Source organism: Mesoplodon densirostris, chromosome 13 (genome assembly GCF_025265405.1).
Source record: "Mesoplodon densirostris isolate mMesDen1 chromosome 13, mMesDen1 primary haplotype, whole genome shotgun sequence".
Lineage (NCBI taxonomy): Eukaryota > Metazoa > Chordata > Mammalia > Artiodactyla > Ziphiidae > Mesoplodon > Mesoplodon densirostris.
Window position 1 is genome coordinate 52,469,332 of NC_082673.1, and position 23,156 is coordinate 52,492,487.

At 34.6% G+C, this 23,156-nt stretch overlaps 2 protein-coding genes across 3 annotated transcripts in view; both read right to left on the minus strand.

The window, feature by feature from the left end:
- RAD54B (RAD54 homolog B) overlaps positions 1 to 23,156 on the minus strand; it is a 96,956-nt gene that overhangs the window by 41,751 nt on the left and 32,049 nt on the right. The gene's annotated exons all lie outside the window — the stretch shown is intronic.
- Positions 10,180 to 15,621, minus strand: FSBP (fibrinogen silencer binding protein). Its single transcript, XM_060115703.1, has 2 exons — positions 15,233 to 15,621; positions 10,180 to 11,017 (listed from the first exon to the last, which is right to left on the minus strand). Exons 1-2 carry the CDS (start codon positions 15,604 to 15,606, stop codon positions 10,492 to 10,494), a joined length of 900 nt encoding a protein of 299 aa, XP_059971686.1. The 5' UTR covers positions 15,607 to 15,621; the 3' UTR covers positions 10,180 to 10,491.

Sequence of the window (23,156 nt, forward strand, 5' to 3'; positions counted from 1 at the left end):
GAGAAACTTAATGAGAGAAACAATGAGGAGGGATAATTAGTGCATTATTTTAGGGGTAATAAAGAGCTCTTAAAAAGATCACTCTTGACTTCCCACTTGCTAAACTCCTTTCCCCACAATAAATCACAGAAAAAGGCCACAGCATGGAAAAATAAAGTTAAAGTTATTCTGTGATGTGTTATGTTCAGGGATAAACTAGAACACATGCATAAAAAGGGAACTTATACTGCCTGAAAAAGCTGCCTGCCCCCATGTTTCCACTTCAAGCACCCAAACACCCACTTAACTCCCTCCGTTTCTTCACATTCCCAGTCACTCCTCAACTTCTCCAATCTGGCTTCCAGTCTGATCCTCCCCCAAAGCTGCCTGGTTAAAGGCCACTAAGGAGCTCTTTGTCAATAAATCCACAGGTTACTTTTTAGTCCTGACCAAAGTTCTCAAAAAGCATTGGACAATGTTGACCACTTGTACCTTGAAATATTGAACTCCATTTTTTTTTTTTTTTTTTTTTTTTTTTTGCGGTATGCGGGCCTCTCACTGTTGTGGCCTCCCCCGCTGCGGAGCGCAGGCTCCGGACGCGCAGGCTCCGGACGCGCAGGCTCCGGACGCGCAGGCTCAGCGGCCATGGCTCACGGGCCCAGCCGCTCCGCGGCACATGGGACCCTCCCAGACCGGGGCACGAACCCGTATCCCCTGCATCGGCAGGCGGACTCTCAACCACTTGCGCCACCAGGGAGGCCCTTGAACTCCATTTTTATAGCTTCTAACACACTTCAAATTTTCCTCCTCCTTTGGTTGCTGTGTCTTAAACATCTTTGCCAGTACTTACTTTTTTGTCTAACCTTTGTTTATTGGAGTTCTTCAGACCTGAGTTCCAGGCCCTCCTCCCCTCACTGTGCACTTCTCCTTAAATTACCTCATCTACTCCCACAGGTTCAATACCTTCCCTGTACTAACTTAAATTTTTTTCTCTAGCCCAGATCATGATTCTAGATCTGTAAGTATACCAGTACATCCAGTTGGATCCACATGAATGTCTCATAAACATCTCAAACTCACCAGGTCCACTTCTCTTCTCTCCAAAAACTGCTCCTCCTTCAGTTTTCCCATTTCTCAGTGAAAGTACTACCACCCTTATTCAAGCCAAAAATTAGAAATCATCCATGACATTCTTCATTTTCTCAGTTCCAGAGCCAATCAACCACAAAACCCAGATGATTCTATCCCCTCCATGGTTCTCAAAGCTGTGTATTGTTTGCCTTCTGCATTCTCTCTACTCTTTCCAAGTCATCATCTCTGGTCTAGACTACTGTACCATTATGGTAGGGTCTTCCAAACAGTTCTGTTGAAGTCTTCTCTTGCCACCTCTACTCTCTAAAGCCATTTTCCATATTTACTATATCTATTTTTAAATGTAAATCTGATCATCCATTTGTCTTAAAGGTACTGAAGAAAACACTACTTCCAGCCAAAGGGCCTTCTACCTCTCTTCCTCCAACACACTGATCTAAATTAACTTCTACTCAGCTTTCCATACAGTTTAAATTTCCCTGACTGCCAAACTACGTCAAGTTGCATTATTATCTCAGCATTAACTCAGCAATTAATTATGTGACAAATGATTTAATGTAAACCTTCCCCACTAAACTATAAAGTGTTGAGAGGAGGGTTTCTTTTGATCTTGGTCATCACCATATTCCCATAACAACAGATAGTTTTCAAAACTGCCATTTTGATTCTAGGCACATTTTTCCTTCATGATTATAAAAATATTAAAGCAGAATTACCTCATTAGAGAAATGTAAATCAAAACCACAATGAGGTATCACCTCACACCAGTCAAAATGGCCAGCATCAAAAAATCTACAAACAATGAATGCTGGAGAGGGTGTGGAGAAAAGGGAACCCTCTTGCACTGTTGGTGGGAATGTAAATTGATACAGCCACTATGGAGAACAGTATGGAGGTTCCTTAAAAAATTAAAAATAGAACTACCATATGACCCAGCAATTCCACTACTGGGCATATATCCTGAGAAAACCATAATTCAAAGAGAGTCATGTATCAGAATGTTCATTGCAGCTCTATTTACAATAGCCAGGACATGGAAGCAACCTAAGTGTCCATCGACAGATGAATGGATAAAGAAGATGTGGCACACATATATAATGGAATATTACTCAGCCATAAAAAGAAATGAAATTGAGTTATTTGTAGTGAGGTGGATGGACCGAGTGTCATACAGAGTGAAGTAAGTCAGAAAGAGAAAAACAAATACTATATGCTAACACATACATATGGAATTAAAAAAAAAAAAGGTTCTGATGAACCTAGGGGCAGGACAGGAATAAAGGTGCAGACATAGAAAATGGACTTGAGGACACGGGGAGGGGGAAGGGTAAGCTGGGACGAAGTGAGAGAGTAGCACTGACATACACACTACCAAATGTAAAATAGATAGCTAGTGGGAAGCAGCCGCATAGCACAGGGAGATCAGCTCGGTGCTTTGTGACCACCTAGAGGGGTGAGATAGTGAGGGTGGGAGGGAGATGCAAGAGGGAGGGGATATGGGGATATATGTATGCATATAGCTGATTCACTTTGTTATACAGCAGAAACTAACACAACACTGTAAAGAAATTATACTCCAATAAAGATGGTAAAAAAAAAGCAGAGCTACTTTATAATTAATTTCATTGAGAAAGTAGCCTTAGAAATTAACTTTGAACCCAGCCTCATTATTGTACATACTGTACATTCAGGATTATTTTCCAAGTAAATGTTATTACAAAGATTTGATTCATCGGTCACTTCTTTATATATAGTGTTTTCCTGATTATAGCTTTTGCCAACATGAATTTTCTTTTATAACTATAATTTCTACCAAATAGTTTTGCTAAATCAGATTTTGCCTAAATATTATGAAGATTGTATTCCTCCATTAGTTTTTAGTCAAAAAAAAGTTACCAGTTTTTAGGTAAGTTAGTTGTCATGTGTTATTTTTGTTGTTTTACGAAACTTGATTTTTCCAGTTAAAGTTTTGAGGGTTTTAGCATTAACGAAAAAGATGGGATGCTTTGATCAGCTTTTTAATTCTAAAAAAATTTGTGATGTGCAATTTTGGACAATTTCAAGTAGTTTTCTTTTTACATTATTTCTACCAGTAGCAGTCTCTGTACACTAAATAAAAGACTGACAATATCTTTCTGCATTTTTCAAATTTGTTCCCATTTTTTACTTGGTTATCTAACAGAAAAGTGCAATTCCTCAGGACTGCTGTTAAAGAGGGGATAAAAAGTGTGTCTTCATCAAAAATGGCTGGGAAAAACATTCCTAGAGTCAAATATCCTGTTATATTCTCAGGAGCTGACTGTTATGCTGTTACGTCCAAACCTTCCCCTGCAAAAAAAGAAAAAAAAAGCTGACTAGAACAAAAGAGAGTAGTTAAATTCTAAGAATCCAGAATTTCTTATAATCACTTTGAAATACCATAAGATTCTCAGAATTAGATATATCCTTTCTTTTGCAGAAGAAAGATAAAAGCATGAACTGAGAAGCCAAGACTGGTTGAGTATGAATCTTGAGTCTGTCCCTTACTAGCTATGTGACCCTGGACAAGTTACTCACCCCTCTGCCAGTTTATGAATTGCCAAATGAATGTAATACTAATACCTACCTCACAGACTTGTTGCAACCATATTTCATCTAATTAGCTAATATGTATAAGATGCTTAGAACAGTACTTGCCATGCAGTAAGTGCTCTCTAAATGTTAACTACCATCATCATCATCTTGCACTAGTCCCTTCCCATTTAGCCCCATTTTAAATGTAGGCTATAGGGCAGGGAAGGGAGAGGGTGAATGACTGCAAAAAAGTAGAATGAAGATAACTGGGAATTAAACATATATGGAACATAACTGCCTTCATCTAGACTACTTGTAATGTATAAAATAATGACTAATTTGCTATATCCCAGACTAACCACCACTAACAATTCCACTCTACCTGTTATTTTTGTTTCTGAACTTGGTTCTGATCTATTTCCCCCTTGACCCTGTAATTTACTTCCCAAATAAAAACCAAAAATGGTCTTCATAAACAAGAGGCTTGAATGCCTACAGCAAGATTCACAAGGTAAGAGTGCTTAAAACCATGCTTTGATAAAAGAGGAAGGTGTCATTTTAATATTAATAGTGGACATTATCATCTTTTTTTTTTTTTTTTTTTTTTTTTTTTTTTTGCGGGACGCGGGCCTCTCACTGCTGTGGCCTCTCCCGTTTTGGAGCACAGGCTCTGGACGCGCAGGCTCAGCGGCCATGGCTCACGGGCCCAGCCGCTCTGCGGCATGTGGGATCCTCCTGGACCGGAGCATGAACCCATGTCCCCTGCATCGGCAGGTGGACTCCCAACCACTGCGCCACCAGGGAAGCCCGGACATTATCATCTTAATGAATGAGTCTTAAGCACAGTAACTCTAGGGTTGCATGGTTTAATTATACATTCCATAAACCCAAGCCTTTAATATTCTTTTTTTTAAACAATTCTAAATACACACACTGTTTTCAACGGAGCAAATAAAATTTAAAATGTCTCATATATCATCAAATTCAATAAAAAATGTAAATACTCTTGCAGACTATATTTTTTGAGTTTCAAAATTACCAAAAGCTACCAGAACTTTTAATATGCATTAACATATAACTGCAATATAAATATAAGATTTGAAACATATAGTTTTTATTACACTAAAGAATATACAAACATTAATATACAAATTACTTCAAACTGGTAATCATCCATAGTTTTCTTTAACAAAACAGAATGAAGGTCAACTAAGTACAAGTATCATTACGTACAAAATAAACCTAGAAGGTATTTCTTTGCATTAAGATCATTTTCAGAATGATACTTCATGAGCACGGCAGGGACTATATATACATTTTATCATATTTCTCAGTACTTCATGTCAAAGCATATATGCAATAAGTGGCAATAAGTGCTAAAATAGAAAAAAAATCAGTAAAACTATAATATTCCCAGATATCTAAACTATCTGCCCAGCATTTTAAATTCATTTAAATATCAAAAAAGGTTATTCATCAATTTCGATTCTGACATTCCAATCAATGAACATGCAAAGCTTTATTTAAAAAAACAGTAATCCATAGACTATGGAGGGAAGTGTAAAATGGTACAATCACTTTGAGAAAAGGTCTGGCAGTTTCTTAAAAATTAAACATATATCTTCCTTAATCCAGCATTAAGTCCATAACACATTTATACAATAATATACATAATAGCCAAAATCCGGAAATAGCCCAGAAGTCCGTCAAAAGATAATGGATAAACAAACTGTTGTATATTTATAAAATGGATACTACTCAGCCACAAAAAACAATGAACTACTGATTAGAAGATGGATGAATATTAAAAACATTAAGACGGGTGAAAAAAACAGAAACAAAGGATCTATACTGTATGATCTCAATTATATTGTGTCATAGAACTAGCAAAACTTATGTTTTTTTAAAAATTAGTGGTTTTTAAAAAAACAGTGGTTGCCTGAGGTACCAGGGTATTGGTTAGGAAGGGGCAGGAGAGAACTTTCTGGGGTGATAACTTTTAAAATCTTGATGGGGGTTTAAGTTACACAGGTGTAGTCATTTGTCAAAACTCATCAAATGGTGCATTTAAGATCTGTGCATTTCACTGTTTGCAAATCTTACCTAAAAAATCATACACACACAAATAAATATTGAATTCCAGTTCATAATACTCATGCTGAAGTGTTTATGGGTAAAGTATTCTAATTCTGCAACTTGTTTTAAAATAACAGTTTTCTTTAAAAAAAATTTATGGATGGACAGATAAATATGATAAAGCAAATACAGCAAAACATTAATTGTAGAATGTAGGTGGTAGGCATATGAATGTTTACTATAAAATTATTTCGTTTCTATACATTTGAAGGATTTCTTAATCTTTGTAACAGAGGTGAATTCACACTCATGAAAGGTCTACTAACAAAGTGTAAGTCTAATGATACTAACAAAGTGTAAGTCTAATGTATCATTAGACTTACACAAAACAATTTAAATTGTTTGGGCTAACTTGGGTGGTATTTTTATTTATTTATTTACTTTGCTTTCTACTATTTACAAAGGAATTGAAAACTAAAAACAAACTATATAAATTCACATTATAGCTGCTACTTTTAATGAAACAACTTAAAGAAGATACATTCAAAAATACGGAACCAATTTCTCAAAATTATATACAAGATCTAGCATGACTGCCAATGTTTAATTAGGTTGCATATTTTAAGAATTTACTCTTTTGTATTTGTTAAGTATTGCAACCATATTTCATCTAATTATTTTTAACTATTTACAATCAAAGTCACCATCAAATATTTAATTGATTTGAGAATTTGTGAATCTTAACATTTGAAAAAAATAAATATATTACGAAACTTAGACATGGTACATTTGGCATCTATTATATCACCTAAAGAAATGTATTTCAATTATGTCTCATCAAAAAAATTTACCTCTATAGTACTGAATTCTTTGTTTTGTGGCACACACAAAGAGTACACAAATCAGTACAATGTATTACCATGTATTGAAAAGAACATGTATTAACAACGCTTTAACCACTATCATCTACAGTATGTATTAATTACAATTTACCACACAATTATTTAAACATATCTATTTAAAACTTGACATTACTCTAAAAGAAGGCACATGGAAAATAATTCATATTTCAAACATTTTCATGTAAGTAAAGAGGCAGTAGGGTAGAGTGAATCTTTCAAAAATAACACCAAGTTGATGTCGCATTATACAAAAAAGGAAAATATTTAATTTGAATATTTTAAGAAATCTGGCATTTGTTAGAAATGAAAGAGCTTCATTAACTTTTTCAGAATGCCATTATAAATCATACCTAGGTTTATAAAATCATAACTTGTAAAAAAACATCCATTTAAGTTCAAATGGATAAGAAAAGACAAGAAGGTGGCACGAATAACTAGGCACTATCTAAATTTCTAATACATTGGATGAAATAATATTTCTACAGAACCAAGTCTACATTTTAAAAATAAAAACACTCTTTCCTATGTTTTTCCAGCATTACATTCCGTAAGTAAGTAAACTCACGGCCCCAAACAGTTCTCTACAGTAGGATGTCTGGTGGCTTCAGTTGTATTCCATTGGTACTAATAGAATTTGCCCTTATGTATTCCCCTTAGTGAAACTTGTCCTCAGCAAAAACTGCTAATGTAAGTTGGCAAGTAGTCAAAAACTCAAAAAAGTCTCAATATAGAAAGAAAAAAAAGCTTTAGCTCATAATTTCCCTAATATACTCTGTAGGATAATAATAAACAGCCTCTAAAAAGAGTTCAGACATCAAACAAGTCTTCTTTACACAGAAATTCCCATAAACTATACTATGCTAATTGCATAGGTGGCGAGATGGAGCAATGAAAATTGAGCAGAACCACATTCACTTTAATTTTTGCAGGTTAAAATTAAACAAGATTGACTCAGAAAAACTGCTGCAGTAAACTCACTGCAATGAGTGTAATTCTGTTGTTTAAAAATATGTAAAATAAGGTTTTTATTCTACTCAGTCCCTACATGCTAACAAGTTTGTCACATGACATAAGCAACGAAACAACAATCTTGAACACTGCTGGAGAAAAATACAACTGTAGCAGACTATGTTTACACTATTTTCTGGGCAGCAAAAAACTTTTCAAGGGCAATTTTATATAGTATACATTTTTACCTTCCACACTTATGTTAGAATCTAACCACCAAAAAAGATGTATATTGCACTTTTTTGAACACATAACTTGGCTAAAAACATTTCACAGAATTAATGTTCCACAGAACACACCTAGAAAACTGATTTAGCTGTACAAAGTCAGCATTCAAATTGAACATTCATTAACAATTCTGAGTAGTGCCATGCTAAGATTATAACATGAATTACATTTTGTATGGTAATTTGCCTTCAATCATTTCAAAAAGTTAAAGCTTACTACTGTAAAGATTTACTGGAATAATATTGTAAAAACATTATCTCAAATAAGAATTATAAGATTCATTAGACTGAAAGAAAAGTCACAGCACAGATTAAAGATGAAATTGTCAAAAGGATATATCATACATTCAAGGCATTTTTATAATAAAATACTTAACTCTAACAGCACATACAAAATGCCAATGAAATTAATCAGTCAACAAGCTAAAACAGTACCATAAGAGTCCATTTTATTTTTATTCTTTCTATTCCTATAGCCATAACCTAAATTTCAGATTTAATTTCCCCTCACTACAATGTCCACCCTGAAATGCTATTATGACCTTAAGTCAGAGCTCTAGTCATATGTCCCTAGTCAAAAGCCTTCCATGGCTTGCCATTATATATTCACATTCGATTCCTTAAAAACAGCATTTAATGTAATCCATAATGTGGCACCAACTAGCTTCCAACTTCCAAATTGATATCCCTCAATTTACCTTCACCCACTCTTCAACAAAAATTTCTGAAAATCTAATGATTTAGGCACCATGTTAGGTTTCAAAATACTCTATTCCAGTGGTTCTTTGAGTGGTTTTTTAGCTTGCATCAGAATCTCTAGAGAACTTATTAAAACAGATTGCTGTACTCTACCCCTCAAGTTGCTGATCCAAAAGGAATGGATTTACATAGCTCACAAGTTTTCAAGAGTTGCTGATGCTGCTAGTCAGGGTCTACTCTTGGTGAACCACTGCTCTACACCACAGGCCATGAGCCGAAAGCCCACTGGCTGAATGAGGCCCACTCACATGTTTCGTCTATTTATTATTTTAAATAATTTTAATTATTTGCAAATGTTTTACAAATAAAAATTTCTCATAAAAATGCAGATTTCTGCATGTAAAAATTCTCCTGGAGCTCAAGGGTAGCTACCCCAGTTAGTCAAGGTATATGTCCTTGTCCAGATTATCACAGCCCTAATTGGCCCTCTCTATGCTCACTTAAAATCACTTAAAAATCACCTGGCTTAGCACTGTATTTGTGCTTATACACTCTGACCCACTTTTTCCCATTCTCTATGCCTTTTTCATGCTGCTCACTCTGGCATAAACATCCTTTCTCCCCAATACGGCTGAAATCCTACCTACCCCATTCTAAAGCTTGGCTTAAATATCCTCCCTCAACACAGCCCCAGCAAAAATAGAAATCCTTAAGTAATAAACATATTAAAGATTTAACATAAATATCTATGTGTGCTTTAAGAATCAAGGTTTTATTTATTTCCACAAATACTAAAATAGCAATATTTACAAAAACATAAAAGACTATAGATATTATAAATTATAAACATATAATTTTTGCTATTTTTATTCTAAATAAAATTTTAATTTTGTTCATTAAAGTTTTTACTGTGATTTTACTGTGAAAGAAATCTTTTTCAGACTAAGACATTGCAAATGAATTGACGTATTAAATCTTGTAGTCAAAATATATAACAGCTCCAACAGAATATCTTATTTTGCTGGACAAAAAAAGGAGGAGGAGGAAGGGGGTAATTGACACAATTCCCCTGATTTCATAACCCACCAATTTTTAAAAGCAATTTTAATGAAATAAATGTTTCTAACTTTTTAACATGTCGAATATTTTAGTGGATTTTTACTTCTGTGGAATAGTAGGGGGAAAAAATTACAGAGAAACAAAAACTGAGTGCTGGTCATTGTTCTGCCATAAAGAGCTTTGTTACATCAAGTAAATCATTGAGTTCTCCCTGGACCTCGGTTTCATTACCTCAAAACTGAGGTGGGAAAAAGTGTTCTCCAAATACCTTCCATCCCTAAAATCCTAGGATTTACTCAGTCAAATAATGAAAGCATAAAAATCAATGTCATACAGACAAGCTTCTATTAGGCTAGTATTGCTTCTAAATTAGATTGACTTAAAAACTTTTAACTACATACAGCTTTCAAAGTGCTAGTTAAAAATGTTGAAGATTCAGAACTTTGAAAGAATACTTATGTATTTATATGTTATGTATATGTTAATAATCAAAATAAAACATCTTTTGTAAGGCCAACAATTAAAACATCTTAGGAAAAAAATTAGAGGAAGACAAAAAATTTATAACCATACCAATCAGCATTTTAATATATATCAAAGGAAAATTAAATAATTAGAAAATCATGTCAAAAAAGCCTTTTTCATAATAGAGATTAACAATATTTTTTAAGAATATATACTCTGGGACTTCCCTGGTGGTCCAGTGGTTAAGACTCTGTGCTTCCACTGCAGGGGGCGTGGGTTCGATCCCTGGTCAGGGAACTAAGATCATACATGCCGTGCGGCGTGGCCAAGAAAAAAAAAAAAGAATATGTACTCTGCTTCAGGATATTCCCAAGTGAAAGTAATTTGGCCAAAATTAAAATTATCAAATTGCAAGACTGCAAAAAAAAATCTTAGAGACTATTATATTCAGATAGATCATGCCGTAAGCGAATTGCTTTCAGCTTCTCCACTTCAATTTTTGCTCTTAGCAGCTCTTCCTCTAGCTGCTGCCTTCTTTTCAATCCATCCCTCTTCTCCTGAACATATAATCCAAAATTCTTTTGATTTTCTAAAATTATCTGATGCTCCTCTTTCAGCATTTGCAGAATCTGAGGATCATACCCTAACTGTGACCTAAAATTTTCTCCACTTTCATGCCGAAAAAAATCATCTCTCCTTGGGATAGAAGATGGAGACGATGTCATTCTCATATCAACAGAGGAAAGTGACGGTGACAAAGATCTTTCCATAACATGTACTAATTCATGTTCTTCTCTTTGCTCTAAAGTATCACTCTGTTGAGAATTTAAAACCAGTGGAGGAGGGGGCTTAATGTCTTCTTCTTGCTTCACCTCCACTGTAATAGCAACTGGATGGTGGTCCAACATTACCTGTAGTGAACTTGTACCAGCCTGTGCTTCCTCATCCAAGTTTGCACTACAGCACACAAAAAAGCATTATAAAATGTAAATCAAATGAATATAAGAGCATTTTAAAGCATAATTTCATATTTAATATACATTAAATTATCAAGCTATAAAGAAAATTATGAAACAAAAAATATTTTTAACCCTTGCAATAATAAAGTGACTATGGCTGGGATTTTAATTTTATATATATATATATATATATGGCTCTCTCCATCCTTAACTTTAAAATTGGCCTCTTAAAAGAACAGGAACTTACAAATACTACACAAGGCTACTGAGGTAAATACAAAAGAAAAGGCATTTTTGATACTCTCAAAGAGATACCAATTGTCCCTATAAGCCTGAGGTTCTTAAATGGTGTAAAGTGTCATTTAATTCATTCTGCGCCTTGCTATCCCAACACCTTAGTCCTAGACCTCCTGCTTCTCCTCTCCTGTCCTGATCTAAAAGTCACCAGGGTCTATGACTTCCAGTAGGACAGTGGAAGGCAATCTCTGAGACGTACTGATTCCTCAGTAGTTACACACACACACACACACACACACACACACACACACACACACACACACACACACACACACACACACACACACACACACACAGGAAAAACAAGATTGTGTATGATTTTGGGTATGTCCAACTATCAGGGGGTTCTCCTAACTATCCAATTTCAGATGCAATGGTGTTTCCCCTTTACCTATCCTAAACCACATGACTCAGGTGATCTTTAAGTCTTTTAACCAGTGGTCAGGTGAAGTGTACAAGGGCAAGGGTTTAGATCTACCACTGGATCATCAGCACCCAGTATAATACTCTACTGGGTACTGATGATCCTCATAGGTACTCATCATATGTTGAATGATTGAATAAATGAAATGGGTTTTTTTTAAAGCAATGTTTTTTAATGGCCTATATATGATATATTGAAAGTTTATTAAATTTACATGAAATTTCCATAAAATATGCATTCCTATTAGAGGCAACTACAGTTTTAGCATAATTTAAACTTTGACATTACAATATTTGTTATGACATAAACACAATGTTCCTGAAAATTCTGTTGGTTTTTAAATAATTTCATGTATAACATGAAGTTGTGAATTAAGAATACATTATGTGGGGGCCTCCCTGGTGGCGCAAGTGGTTGAGAGTCCGCCTGCCGATGCAGGGGGTACGGGTTCGTGCCCCGGTCTGGGAGGATCCCATATGCCGCGGAGCGGCTGGGCCCGTGAGCCATGGCCGCTGAGCCTGCGCGTCCGGAGCCTGCGCGTCCGGAGCCTGTGCTCCGCAACGGGGGAGGCCACAACAGTGAGAGGCCCGCATACCGCAAAAAAAAAAAAAAAAAAAGAATACATTATGTTTCTTGAGGGTTTTTTTTTTAATTTATGTTTCTGCCTAACTTAAAAATAAAAGTTATCGAGGTGAAAGAGATTATTGGAACATTAATGAAAACGCTACACTTCACATTATTTAAATAACATTTTATAAATTATAAATAAGTAATATAGGTTAGAATGCATTCTACATGGATGGTTAAAATGCTGGAACAAGTTTAAGTAGAACATAAGGAAAAGAATTTAAACTCCCCATATGTCACTTACTAATAACATTAAATTGCCAGAAATATCAGATATTTGTCTAAGAGGTACAAATGAAATAATAAGATATTTAGTATGTTATGAAAAATCTATTTGTAGATTATATAAATTCCTTCATTTTCATTCTTGTCTTTTTTTGTCATTTTATGATTTTCAAAAGCAAAACAATGGAAGATAAATGTAATTCAAATTAGTAACATTTGCTTTTATTAACATCTCTAAATCCTGGATTGGGAAAAAGTTAAAACAACAGATATAAATTAAAATTTTAAAATCCACATAATTACTTTTCCAAATTAGTATGTATAATAGACTATAAGACTCACAATTAAACATAGATAATATACTCCCATGTAAATTAAAAATATGCCTTATATCTGCAATATTCCATTCCACTTTAGTTAAAACATTACAAATAAGGCATAACAAAGTCTAAAAATGATTTAGAGGTCACAAAAAAAATGATAAAACAGAAAAGGACTTCTAAAATTTATGAATATGAACTCTGAGGATCAAATTGGTTATAAAAACACAAAATATAATCTGATGTTAAAGGGAGGTAAATATAAAGACATAAATCAATGTCAGTTGTAGAAATAAGTAGCCTTACAAAATAGTTGTATATACTTAAATACGTTAAATTATATAGCAGTAATATTTTCCTTATTAAGTATAGTTTGAGGAGATTAACAGTCATATTTATATAGAAGCATAATTAAGATAGTGAATTATAAACTTCTGAGATAATTAAGATTAGAGATGATGTCAAACAAGTATAAGTATATTAAATGCATAAATATATTATAAATTAAAGTGCTAGTATAGAGAAAGTGGCAGAGCAGACACGCTAACAAAAATAAGCATTTAATTGGCATATTTCTGATATTCTTACCTTTAGAATCTGAAAAACTGATTGTTTAAACAGTAGGTATAGAAATGTGTAAATCAACTCATTTTATCAGAGAAACGTTGGTGTCCCAAAGATTGACTGTGTAGGTATATATATTCTATGTATGTACGTGTATATATACCATATATACATACACACACACACAAGCGGTCAAAATGTAAATATATCTTTGTATCTTATATATTATTTCTCTTCTATACCTGTGTATTTTTAAAATACACAACTTGATAAAACTACAGTTTCTATGTGTAGTTTTCAAATTATAAAAACCTATACCCAAAGGGTAGTTTTATACCTATAATGCAAAGCCACTGTTCTTTATGATTCAAAGAGGGAAAAAATTTTAATGAGTATAAAACAGTCTTACTGTGGAGTTTTTTTCTTTTTTTGGACATTCAGCATACTAGGATTTAATCATTTGTCATCACAGTGAACAGTTTAAGCAGTGATCCTATGAATTAATATACCGTGTATACACATCTTGGATTCCCACTGGTGCTATTTTTTTGCTATGCTATCAACTAGAAATAAGAAGTATATGGTAAGAAGCTGGGCTCAAAAATATTATCCTAGTAAATTATCAAAATAACAAATATGTTTGGCTAAAAAGGTTTTTTCCATTTCTTCCCTAACTTCAAAGGGATTTCATAGGTAATTAATAATTTTGCTTATATAATGACTCTTCCACCAATAGGAAAGTACCTGTAAAGTTTTGTTTGAAAGGTTCCTCAACTAACAAGGAGTTTACAGTTTGCTTAAATTACCCTAAATGATTCAGAAGAAGCCTGTAGCTGCCATTTTTATCTTTTGCCAGAGGTTAAAATCTGAATCAGCAGCAGGATAATAGTTTTTGAAGATTTCTAGGCAAGTAGTTATGTGTAGAGCACAAATTCAACCAAAAAAACTGTTTCTAATCCAGTTGCTCTTATTGATATATTAAAATTCATAGTTTGATACCCTTGCAGAATAGTATGGGAGAGCTTACCCTTTCCTGTATGACCCCAAATCAAAGTGAAACTAGACCATTAATGTGTAAAAACAACAAAAGTTTTTAGTTTTATTAAGTAATCTGAATCCCTAATTAGGCATTAACTCCTTTTCTTGTGTCCTTGTCTTTTTTATTTTGAATGTAAGTTAGAAAAATACTTTAAACTGTACATTTAAAAATACTTTAAACTTTAATATATACAATGATGCCATTAACAAGTTTACTTAATTGATCATTTTAGGTTTTTAGCTCAATTAATATTCAGTAAGTGTAGACACTGATAATTCATAAAAAAAAGCAAGGGTTCCATTTTTCCTGACACTGCTAACTTTATACAAAATTGAAAATTCTAATGAAATGTAATCTTAAGTGAAATAAGAAAAAGGTATCTCTCGGAAGCTAATTAAACAATTTAATTTTAAAGCTTAAAAAGTTTATGAGGTAATGTCACAAATTACATCCCATTTATTCCTCCCTAACCTTTACTTTTTAGAAACTACAGAAGGAGGGAAGGGGGAGGGGAAGACAATAAAAAGTGGCTTAAATCCAGTGCAGCAGAAAAATTCCTTATAGCCTCACTTTTCTTGTTTAAGAATGCAAAACAAAGACACTATTCACTGCTCCCGTAGTGGGGATGCTTACTATGCATATCTTTATCACAACTAAGCCAGAGCCCAATAGATAGGAGGCGCCATAATTTTCACAACAAAATAAAATAAAGCTTACCTTTGTATGTGGTTCCTGTCTCTTATCAGGCAAAAACTGGAAATCTGGGGAATCATCTCCATAACTTTCTTGGTTGGCTCAGAAATATTGCTTTTAAAATCTGATTGGGTCTCTTTTTGCTGCAATAGCTCCTGTTTGGCATATTCTTTGAGCCTTTTGTAAAGAGTGCGTAGGCCCTGCGCTGTTCGAGGAGGGCGGTCTACTCCACTTGCATTATAGTTAACTGCTATGATATCCCAACATCTATTCTTTTCCACTATTACTGAATGTTTGTTAGTGTGTTCTTCCAGAATTTTAACATATGGCTTCACAAGCTTTAACAAATCAAGCTTTTCAGATAAGGTAAAATTGGAAGATCTAGCTTTTCCTACCATTGTTCTTTTCAAATTAAGTAGGCAGTTTCTGAAACCACCATGCAGCCTTCAGCTCTGCTCAGCTCTTTTCACAAACAGAAAAAGATCAGGCTTAACTAGGCTAGCCTCATTTAGGCCCACGCCTACAGGGGAGGGTTTATTAAAATTCCTCCAGCTTAAGCTGACGCAGGTTCAGGAAATCTGCTTAAGCCAAGCCTGACCTACATAAAGCTTCTCACTGAAGAAGACAGGAAGGCACAAGCAAAACACACTTGTGTATAAAGAGAACAGCTCGAGGTAGGATTTAATACACAAAGGTCTAGAGATAAGCATGGAACACAGCTAAAAACTAGCTAATTTAGGGAGAATATCGAATTCCAACACGTTTGCCTAGCTGATAGACTTAAACTGCACTGCAGTATCACTTTAATAAAAACAAAAGAGGAACTGTTTTGTACTATTTGTTTACAAATCCAGTAGGCAGAAAAATGAAAAACTAAAGATATGAGTGGTGAATGTAGTGATTCCTAACAGAGCCCCTAATCACTGTTTCTGAGCTGCTGTTCTCTCTTACAAAATCTGCATAATGCTGGTCCTGCTGTCAATCAGGAATTGCATATCCTCTAGCTAGTTAGGTTACACCCAGCTCAGACTCCACGGTAAAGCTAAGCTTCTCCTTCATTTTACAGTCTACAGTAGCCACCATGTATTTTTTATTTTTTCAGTTACTTAAGAAATTTTTGTTGAACACTAAATCTAAAAAGCAGATAAAAATTATGTTTTTAAAGCAATGCATTATTCCAGCTGTAACGTACATGAATATGCTAGCCTGCTTTAGCATGTGTAAAAAACACCATTCACAGTAAGAACAGCATAACACCTTAAGACTGCACACAACAAAATCGCATTTGCTATTATTATAGAGTACGATTTTTATGTAGCCATATTCACACAATTTGGACTATGAAAGGAAACAGCTAGTCTAGTCATTTGCAAGGCCACCAATTTGTGTGTTTAGGATATATTTTCTAATCTGTGTCTGAAACATGATAAATAACAATGTAAACAAAGAAGCCTATTTTCTCCTGACATACATGTTTCTCCAGATAGGAGAATGAATTAGAACATACTTGAACACAGTTCCATTCAATCAATTACTGAACACCTGTAAAAATGTTCCCAAGCACTGAGAAAGGCCCAAAGAAAACAAAGGTAAATCTAGATACAGCCCCTATCCAGAGAACTATACTTCTACAGAAATGCCATCAATTTTCAATTACTTTGTTTTTCATTCTTTCAACAGAAGAGAATTAAATTAAATTTATTAAGTTCTCACTCTGAGCCAGACAATGTGCTAGAATGTGTTATTTGTCAGGAAAAAAAAGTGAAAGATTGCAGGGTGCACTATAGGATGCTAGGTGTTTTCTGGCATACTCTACTGGGTAATCTGATTTTTAGTAGTCCTAGCCTTTCACCGTCTTTGAGCAGTTTTATTGCTGAGTAAAATTGTAGAAAATATTAATGCAAATGATTCTTGCCCCTAGAGATGCAAACTGAAAATTGACCTGCTCCAACAACCTGACCACAGTTACTCAAAGGAAAGTAAAAACACAGGATATGTACTGTCTTTAAACAATATTATTATTTTTGGAAGAAATACAGGCATTGTGTTAAGAAATGAAGAGCTAATGTTAATGTGAAAAACGTTCAATCTCACTATCAAGGAAATGTATACCAAAAATGATTTTCATCCATAAGACATCCATAAGGATGTGAAAAAACGTTCAATCTCACCATAAAGGAAATGTATACCAAAAACGATTTTCATCCATAAGACATCCATAAGGATGTGAAAAAACGTTCAATCTCACTATCAAGGAAATGTATACCAAAAATGATTTTCATCCATAAGACATCCATAAGGATGTGAAAAAAACGTTCAATCTCACCATAAAGGAAATGTATACCAAAAACGATTTTCATCCATAAGACATCCATAAGGAAATGTGAAAAAACGTTCAATCTCACTATCAAGGAAATGTATACCAAAAACGATTTTCATCCATAAGACTGGCAAAATTCTTAAAGACTGAAAATGTCAGGAGTGGATGAGGGTGCAGGGCAGAGTACTCTTCTGTACCGTTCATGAGAGTGTAAAATGGCATTTGTGATGGCAATCTCAGAGTACGTATTAATAGTTTACATGTGTAAAAACTTCTAAAATTGCAGTAATTTTACTTCTCAGAATCTACCTTGAAAAATACTCAAACACACAAGGAGCAGCAGAGCCTTCTTAGTAGTTGCATAGTATTGGAAGCAATCAAAGAGCACATCAGTTGGGGACCAGTTAAAGTCACTAAAGTATATCCATACTATGGTCTACTCTGGGCAGCACTAAAATGCAAAAGGTAGATTTCTGTGTATTGACATAGAACAAGCTCCAAAGTATATGGTAAGTGAAAAAAGCAAGTAAAACAAAAATACATACAATATAATCCCATTATGCTTACCCAAAACACCCAAAGCTAAATATTTCTGTAGGTACAGAAAATATATGTGTAGGTATAGAATGCAGGTCCATACATAGGTATGAAAATGTACTCCAAGAAGGTCTGGAACTCTTCTGCCCAATTACAGGAGCCATGAGTTGCAGGTAGCTATGGAGCATTTTTTTTTTCTTTTTTTGGCCCCACTGAACCACCTGGGAAGTCCAGCTATTGAGCATTTTAAATGTGGTTAATGGGACTGAATTTTTTACTTTATTGGATTTTAATTAATTTAAACAAAATTTTTTGCCTGAAGCAGCATATTTTTCCATTAAACACAACTTTATTGTTTGGGTAGGATTACATTTTACTTAACCCTTTTGTCACAAATGATACTATTGTTCCTAGTATTACGGACAAGAACTCCCTCCTGGACCAAACAGTCAGGCTCCTCTGAGCCTTCTTCTCAACTAGGACTTTAGCAAGGATGCTGCTAAACCGGTTTATAGAGATCCCCCTACCCTTGATACCTAACCAAATTCTTCATACTCCCACCCTTAATGCCTAACCAAGTTCCTCTCAGTAATTTTCCACCCACTGCCTCCCTTACCCTGCCCATCGGCTATACATCCCTGTTGTAGTAGCAGTTGAGTTCAGTCTCTCTCCCCTGTTGCAATAGTCTTTTTTTTTAAAAATAAATTATTTATTTATTTATTTTGGCTGCGTTGGGTCTTTGTTGCTGCACATGGGCTTTCTCTAGTTGCAGTGAGCAGGAGCTACTCTTTGTTGTGGTGTGTGGCTTCTCTTGTTGCGGAGCATGGGCTCTAGGCACGCGGGCTTCAGTATTTGTGGCATGCAGGCTCAGTAGCTGTGGATCACAGGCTCTAGAGCACAGGCTCAGGAGCTGTGGGGCACAAGCTTAGTTGCTCCACAACATGTGGGATCTTCCTGGAGCAGCGATCGAACCCATGTACCCTGCACTGGCAGGCGGATTCTTTTAATTTATTTATTTTATTTATTTATTTTTGGCTGCATTGGGTCTTCGTTGCGGTACATGAGCATCTCATTGAGGTGGTTTCTCTTGTTGCAGAGCACAGGCTCTAGGCGCATGGGCTTCAGTAGTACTTGCAGCACACGGGCTCAGTAGTTGCAGCACGCGGGCTTCAGTAGTTGTGGCTCACTGGCTCTAGAGTGTAGGCTCAGTAGTTGTGGTACATGGGTTTAGCTGCTCCACGGCATGTGGGATCTTCCCAGACCAGGGCTCAAACTCGTGTCCCCTGCATTGGCAGGCGGATTCTTAACCACCCTGCCACCAGGGAAGTCCGCAGTAGTCTTGAGTAAAGTCTTCTTGCCTGTTTAACTTGTCTGGTAGAATTTTTCTTGACATTACACATAATCACATCAGCAGTGTAGTCAATCTTAAATTGATTTTGCTTGAATGAATTTTTTCTATGCAGTGATATAACATTTAATGGATTTGTTTGAATATTTTATGCAGACAGCACAAATTATACTGATACCCTGTGTAAACTGTAATTGATTATTAATCTGAATTACTTATCCTGTCTTAATTATAATTAAGTTGTTTTTCTAGCTAAAAAAATAATGGGCAAACTTTTTAATATAAAAAAGTATACTACTGATGCAGAATCAAGTGCAGATGCAGAAGCTAGTACTCTTACTGGAATAATAAAGAAAAATATGAGAGACCGAACTAAAGCATATTACATATTTCATACTGAATACCAAATGCAATTTGCTAAAGCAGAACAACAGGAATAAGCTGTTTAATGCATTTTAAAAAGTTAAAGAAAATAAACTAGACAACGCTAAGAGATATTGTCAACAGACACACAGTAAATCTGACAAGCAGTTTCCTCTCAACAAACAAGAACTGATGAAGTTTAGTCTCCTCAAATCAGAATTAAATATCCAGAAATATTTTTAAATAATATGTAACAACGTCTGACCTTGTAACTTTGGCCAGCTATAAAATGGTTTGGTTTCTTGCACACACAAAAAAAGAAAACCATTTTTAGTAAAGAGATGGTAAATACATATATACTATTTCAGTTATGGAAATTTTGTCAGAAAATTATGGGGAAAAGATTTTAACTGATATTTTAAAAACGAAAGATCTTCAATTAAGCAATCAATAATTGCTTGTAGAATACAAGACCTAACATATCAAACATCAATTGATTCAATATTTTAAAAATTGCAAGTACTTCTCTTTAGATTTAAATGAGTTATACAATAAGTTATACAATAAAAGAGATACTGCCCTATTAACACATGGGTCACATTTTATCTCAGTGACTTCAAATTTACAGAGAAATGTTATCAATTCATGACCAAATAGATATATGAACTCATAACACAGATATTTTTTAACCTATATCTGTCAAAGAATTTCAGCTAGACATGGAAAAATAATAGTTCTACTGCAATACATGATGCTCTGTTAGGTTAAGTTTAAAAATCTGGATTTATTGAAATTTTAAAACAAGAAATTAATATTTCATTTATTACTCTGTTCCACACACATTATGAAAATATTGTGCTCAACTTTCTAGAGCAGACTCTATGAAAAATGTCAAGAGTATAGTTGTTAAAACCATTTGGAATACATATGCAAATACCAGTTTATGGAACTGGTTAAAAAAGAAAAAAATAGAACACTATTTAATGATTTTTTTTGTTCTTTGCCAGTGCTCATTGGTTGAGTCATGGAGAGTTTTATAAATTATTATACTGTCTATAAAATTTATAATTATTATTGTTTATAATTATTGTACTGTTAACTCCAACTCAAGATTTTTCTTAAAACAAAAAGAATACTTGCTAAACATTCAATAATCAAAGACAAAAAAATGGCAATGTGATTTACGTTTTCTCATCAATATCACACTGTATATGAGTGAGCTAAATTTGAAAATCCAAGGAAAAGAAAGGCATATTTGTGACCTGGTTAGATAGGTAAAAGAATATATGTTTAATGTAAAAATTTCCATAAACACACAACTCAGTAACTAACCGTATATATCCCTCTAACATGAATCGACAGAAAATTTTAATTATAATTAAGTTTTATGTAAATTGCATGAAAAAACTACAAGAAAAATTTGAAAAACACTTTCTTGATATTGATAAATTTAGAGCTGCTTTTAAATTTATACACTGCTCTTTTGAATTCAATGTTAATAATACTGAGTTGACACAGGAATTAGTAAATTTGCTTAACTTGGACAGACATATTTTTGAAACTGATATGCTTTTGTTTCCAAGTCATATCAATTCTTCTAAAAAAGATGAACTAGTTTTGTTGATGTAGGTACAAATATAAACAGAAATTTTTAAAAACTCAATTCAGCTAATGGACAACTTTTATGTATGTTTAGAACTTATTTATTTCATAAATATTATGAAATCTAAATACTAATCAAGAATTCAAAATAAAAATACAGCATCCAAATTGATATATGCTGTAAATGTAAAATATACACCAGCTTTCAAAGACTTAATATGAATAATAATAAGTAATAACTTTTTTTTTTTTTTTTTTTTTTTTTCTTTTTGCGATATGCGGGCCTCTCACTGTTGTGGCCTCTCCCGTTGCGGAGCACAGGCTCCGGACGCGCAGGCCCAGCGGCCATGGCTCACGGGCCCAGCCGCTCCGCGGCACATGGGATCCTCCCAGACCGGGGCACGAACCCGTATCCCCTGCATCGGCAGGCGGACCCCCAACCACTGCGCCACCAGGGAGGCCCAGTAATAACTTTTAATTACATGTTGAGATGATATACATATTGAGTTAATTAAAATGTATAATTAAAATTAATTTCACCTGCTTCTTTTTACTTTTTAACATGGTTACTAGAAATTTTTTTAATATTTATATATGATTTATATTATATTTCTATTGGACAGCTTTGGTATAGAAGGATAGGCACCAAACTAATGACAGCAGCTATTACTGGAAGGAGACTAAGATTGACAGGAACAGTTAAGAACTTTTAACTTAACTGTATTACTATGAAATTTACAAAAATATATTCATATTACTTAGATAATCAAAATTAAATTATAAATAATTCTTACAAACTAAGAAAAACAACGCAACAGAAAAACAAATATAGAATACAAACAGAATTTAAAGAATAAAATATAGGGCCTCCCTGGTGGCGCAGTGGTTGAGAGTCCGCCTGCCGATGCAGGGGATACGGGTTCGTGCCCCGGTCCGGGAGGATCCCATATGCCGCGGAGCGGCTGGGCCCGTGAGCCATGGCCGCTGAGCCTGGGCGTCCGGAGCCTGTGCTCCGCAACGGGAGAGGCCACAACAGTGAGAGGCCCGCATACCGCAAAAAAAAAAAAAAAAAAAAAGAATAAAATATAAATGTCCAATATATAAAGAGCTCAACAAGTAATCAGGGAGATGGAAAGTAAAAGACCATAGTTGTTTTTACCCATTCAACTGGCAAAAGTTAAAAAGTTTAATAGCATGTGTTAAGGAATTTGGGGAAATAAATTCTCTCATACAGTAATGATGGCAGAGCCATTTCAGAAGGCAGTTAGCAAACCATATTAAAATATAATGTAAACACATTATGATCTGACAACTGAGAAATATTTGCATAAGTTCATAAGACCACATGCACAAGGATGTTCACTGAAGGATTGTTTTTAATAAAAATCCTAAATAAATCATGTTATATTCATACCATGGTGTACCCTGCAGCAATTAAAAGAATAGGTACATCTGTATGTTCTAAAATGAAAACAAAAGTCTCCAAAGCATACTAGTGAGAACTGCAAAGTACTCTCAGCACGGAACAACTCCATCCAAACCCCTGCACTAAGAGACCTGACCAACCCTAGGATGGCCTCTAGCAGCCTAAAGGCCCCAACCTAGCCTCCTTGTGAGCTCCATTCTGGAAAAGCTCAGAGCTATCAAAAGAATTTACTGTTTGTTCTAGCTAACACCTGACCCTAGGCCCCTGACCTCCCTTTGGTAGCGCATTTACTAAATCTCCCACAACTCAGGAGTGTCTTTCTCAAGGACCTGAAAGTCATTCCTTTGAAATA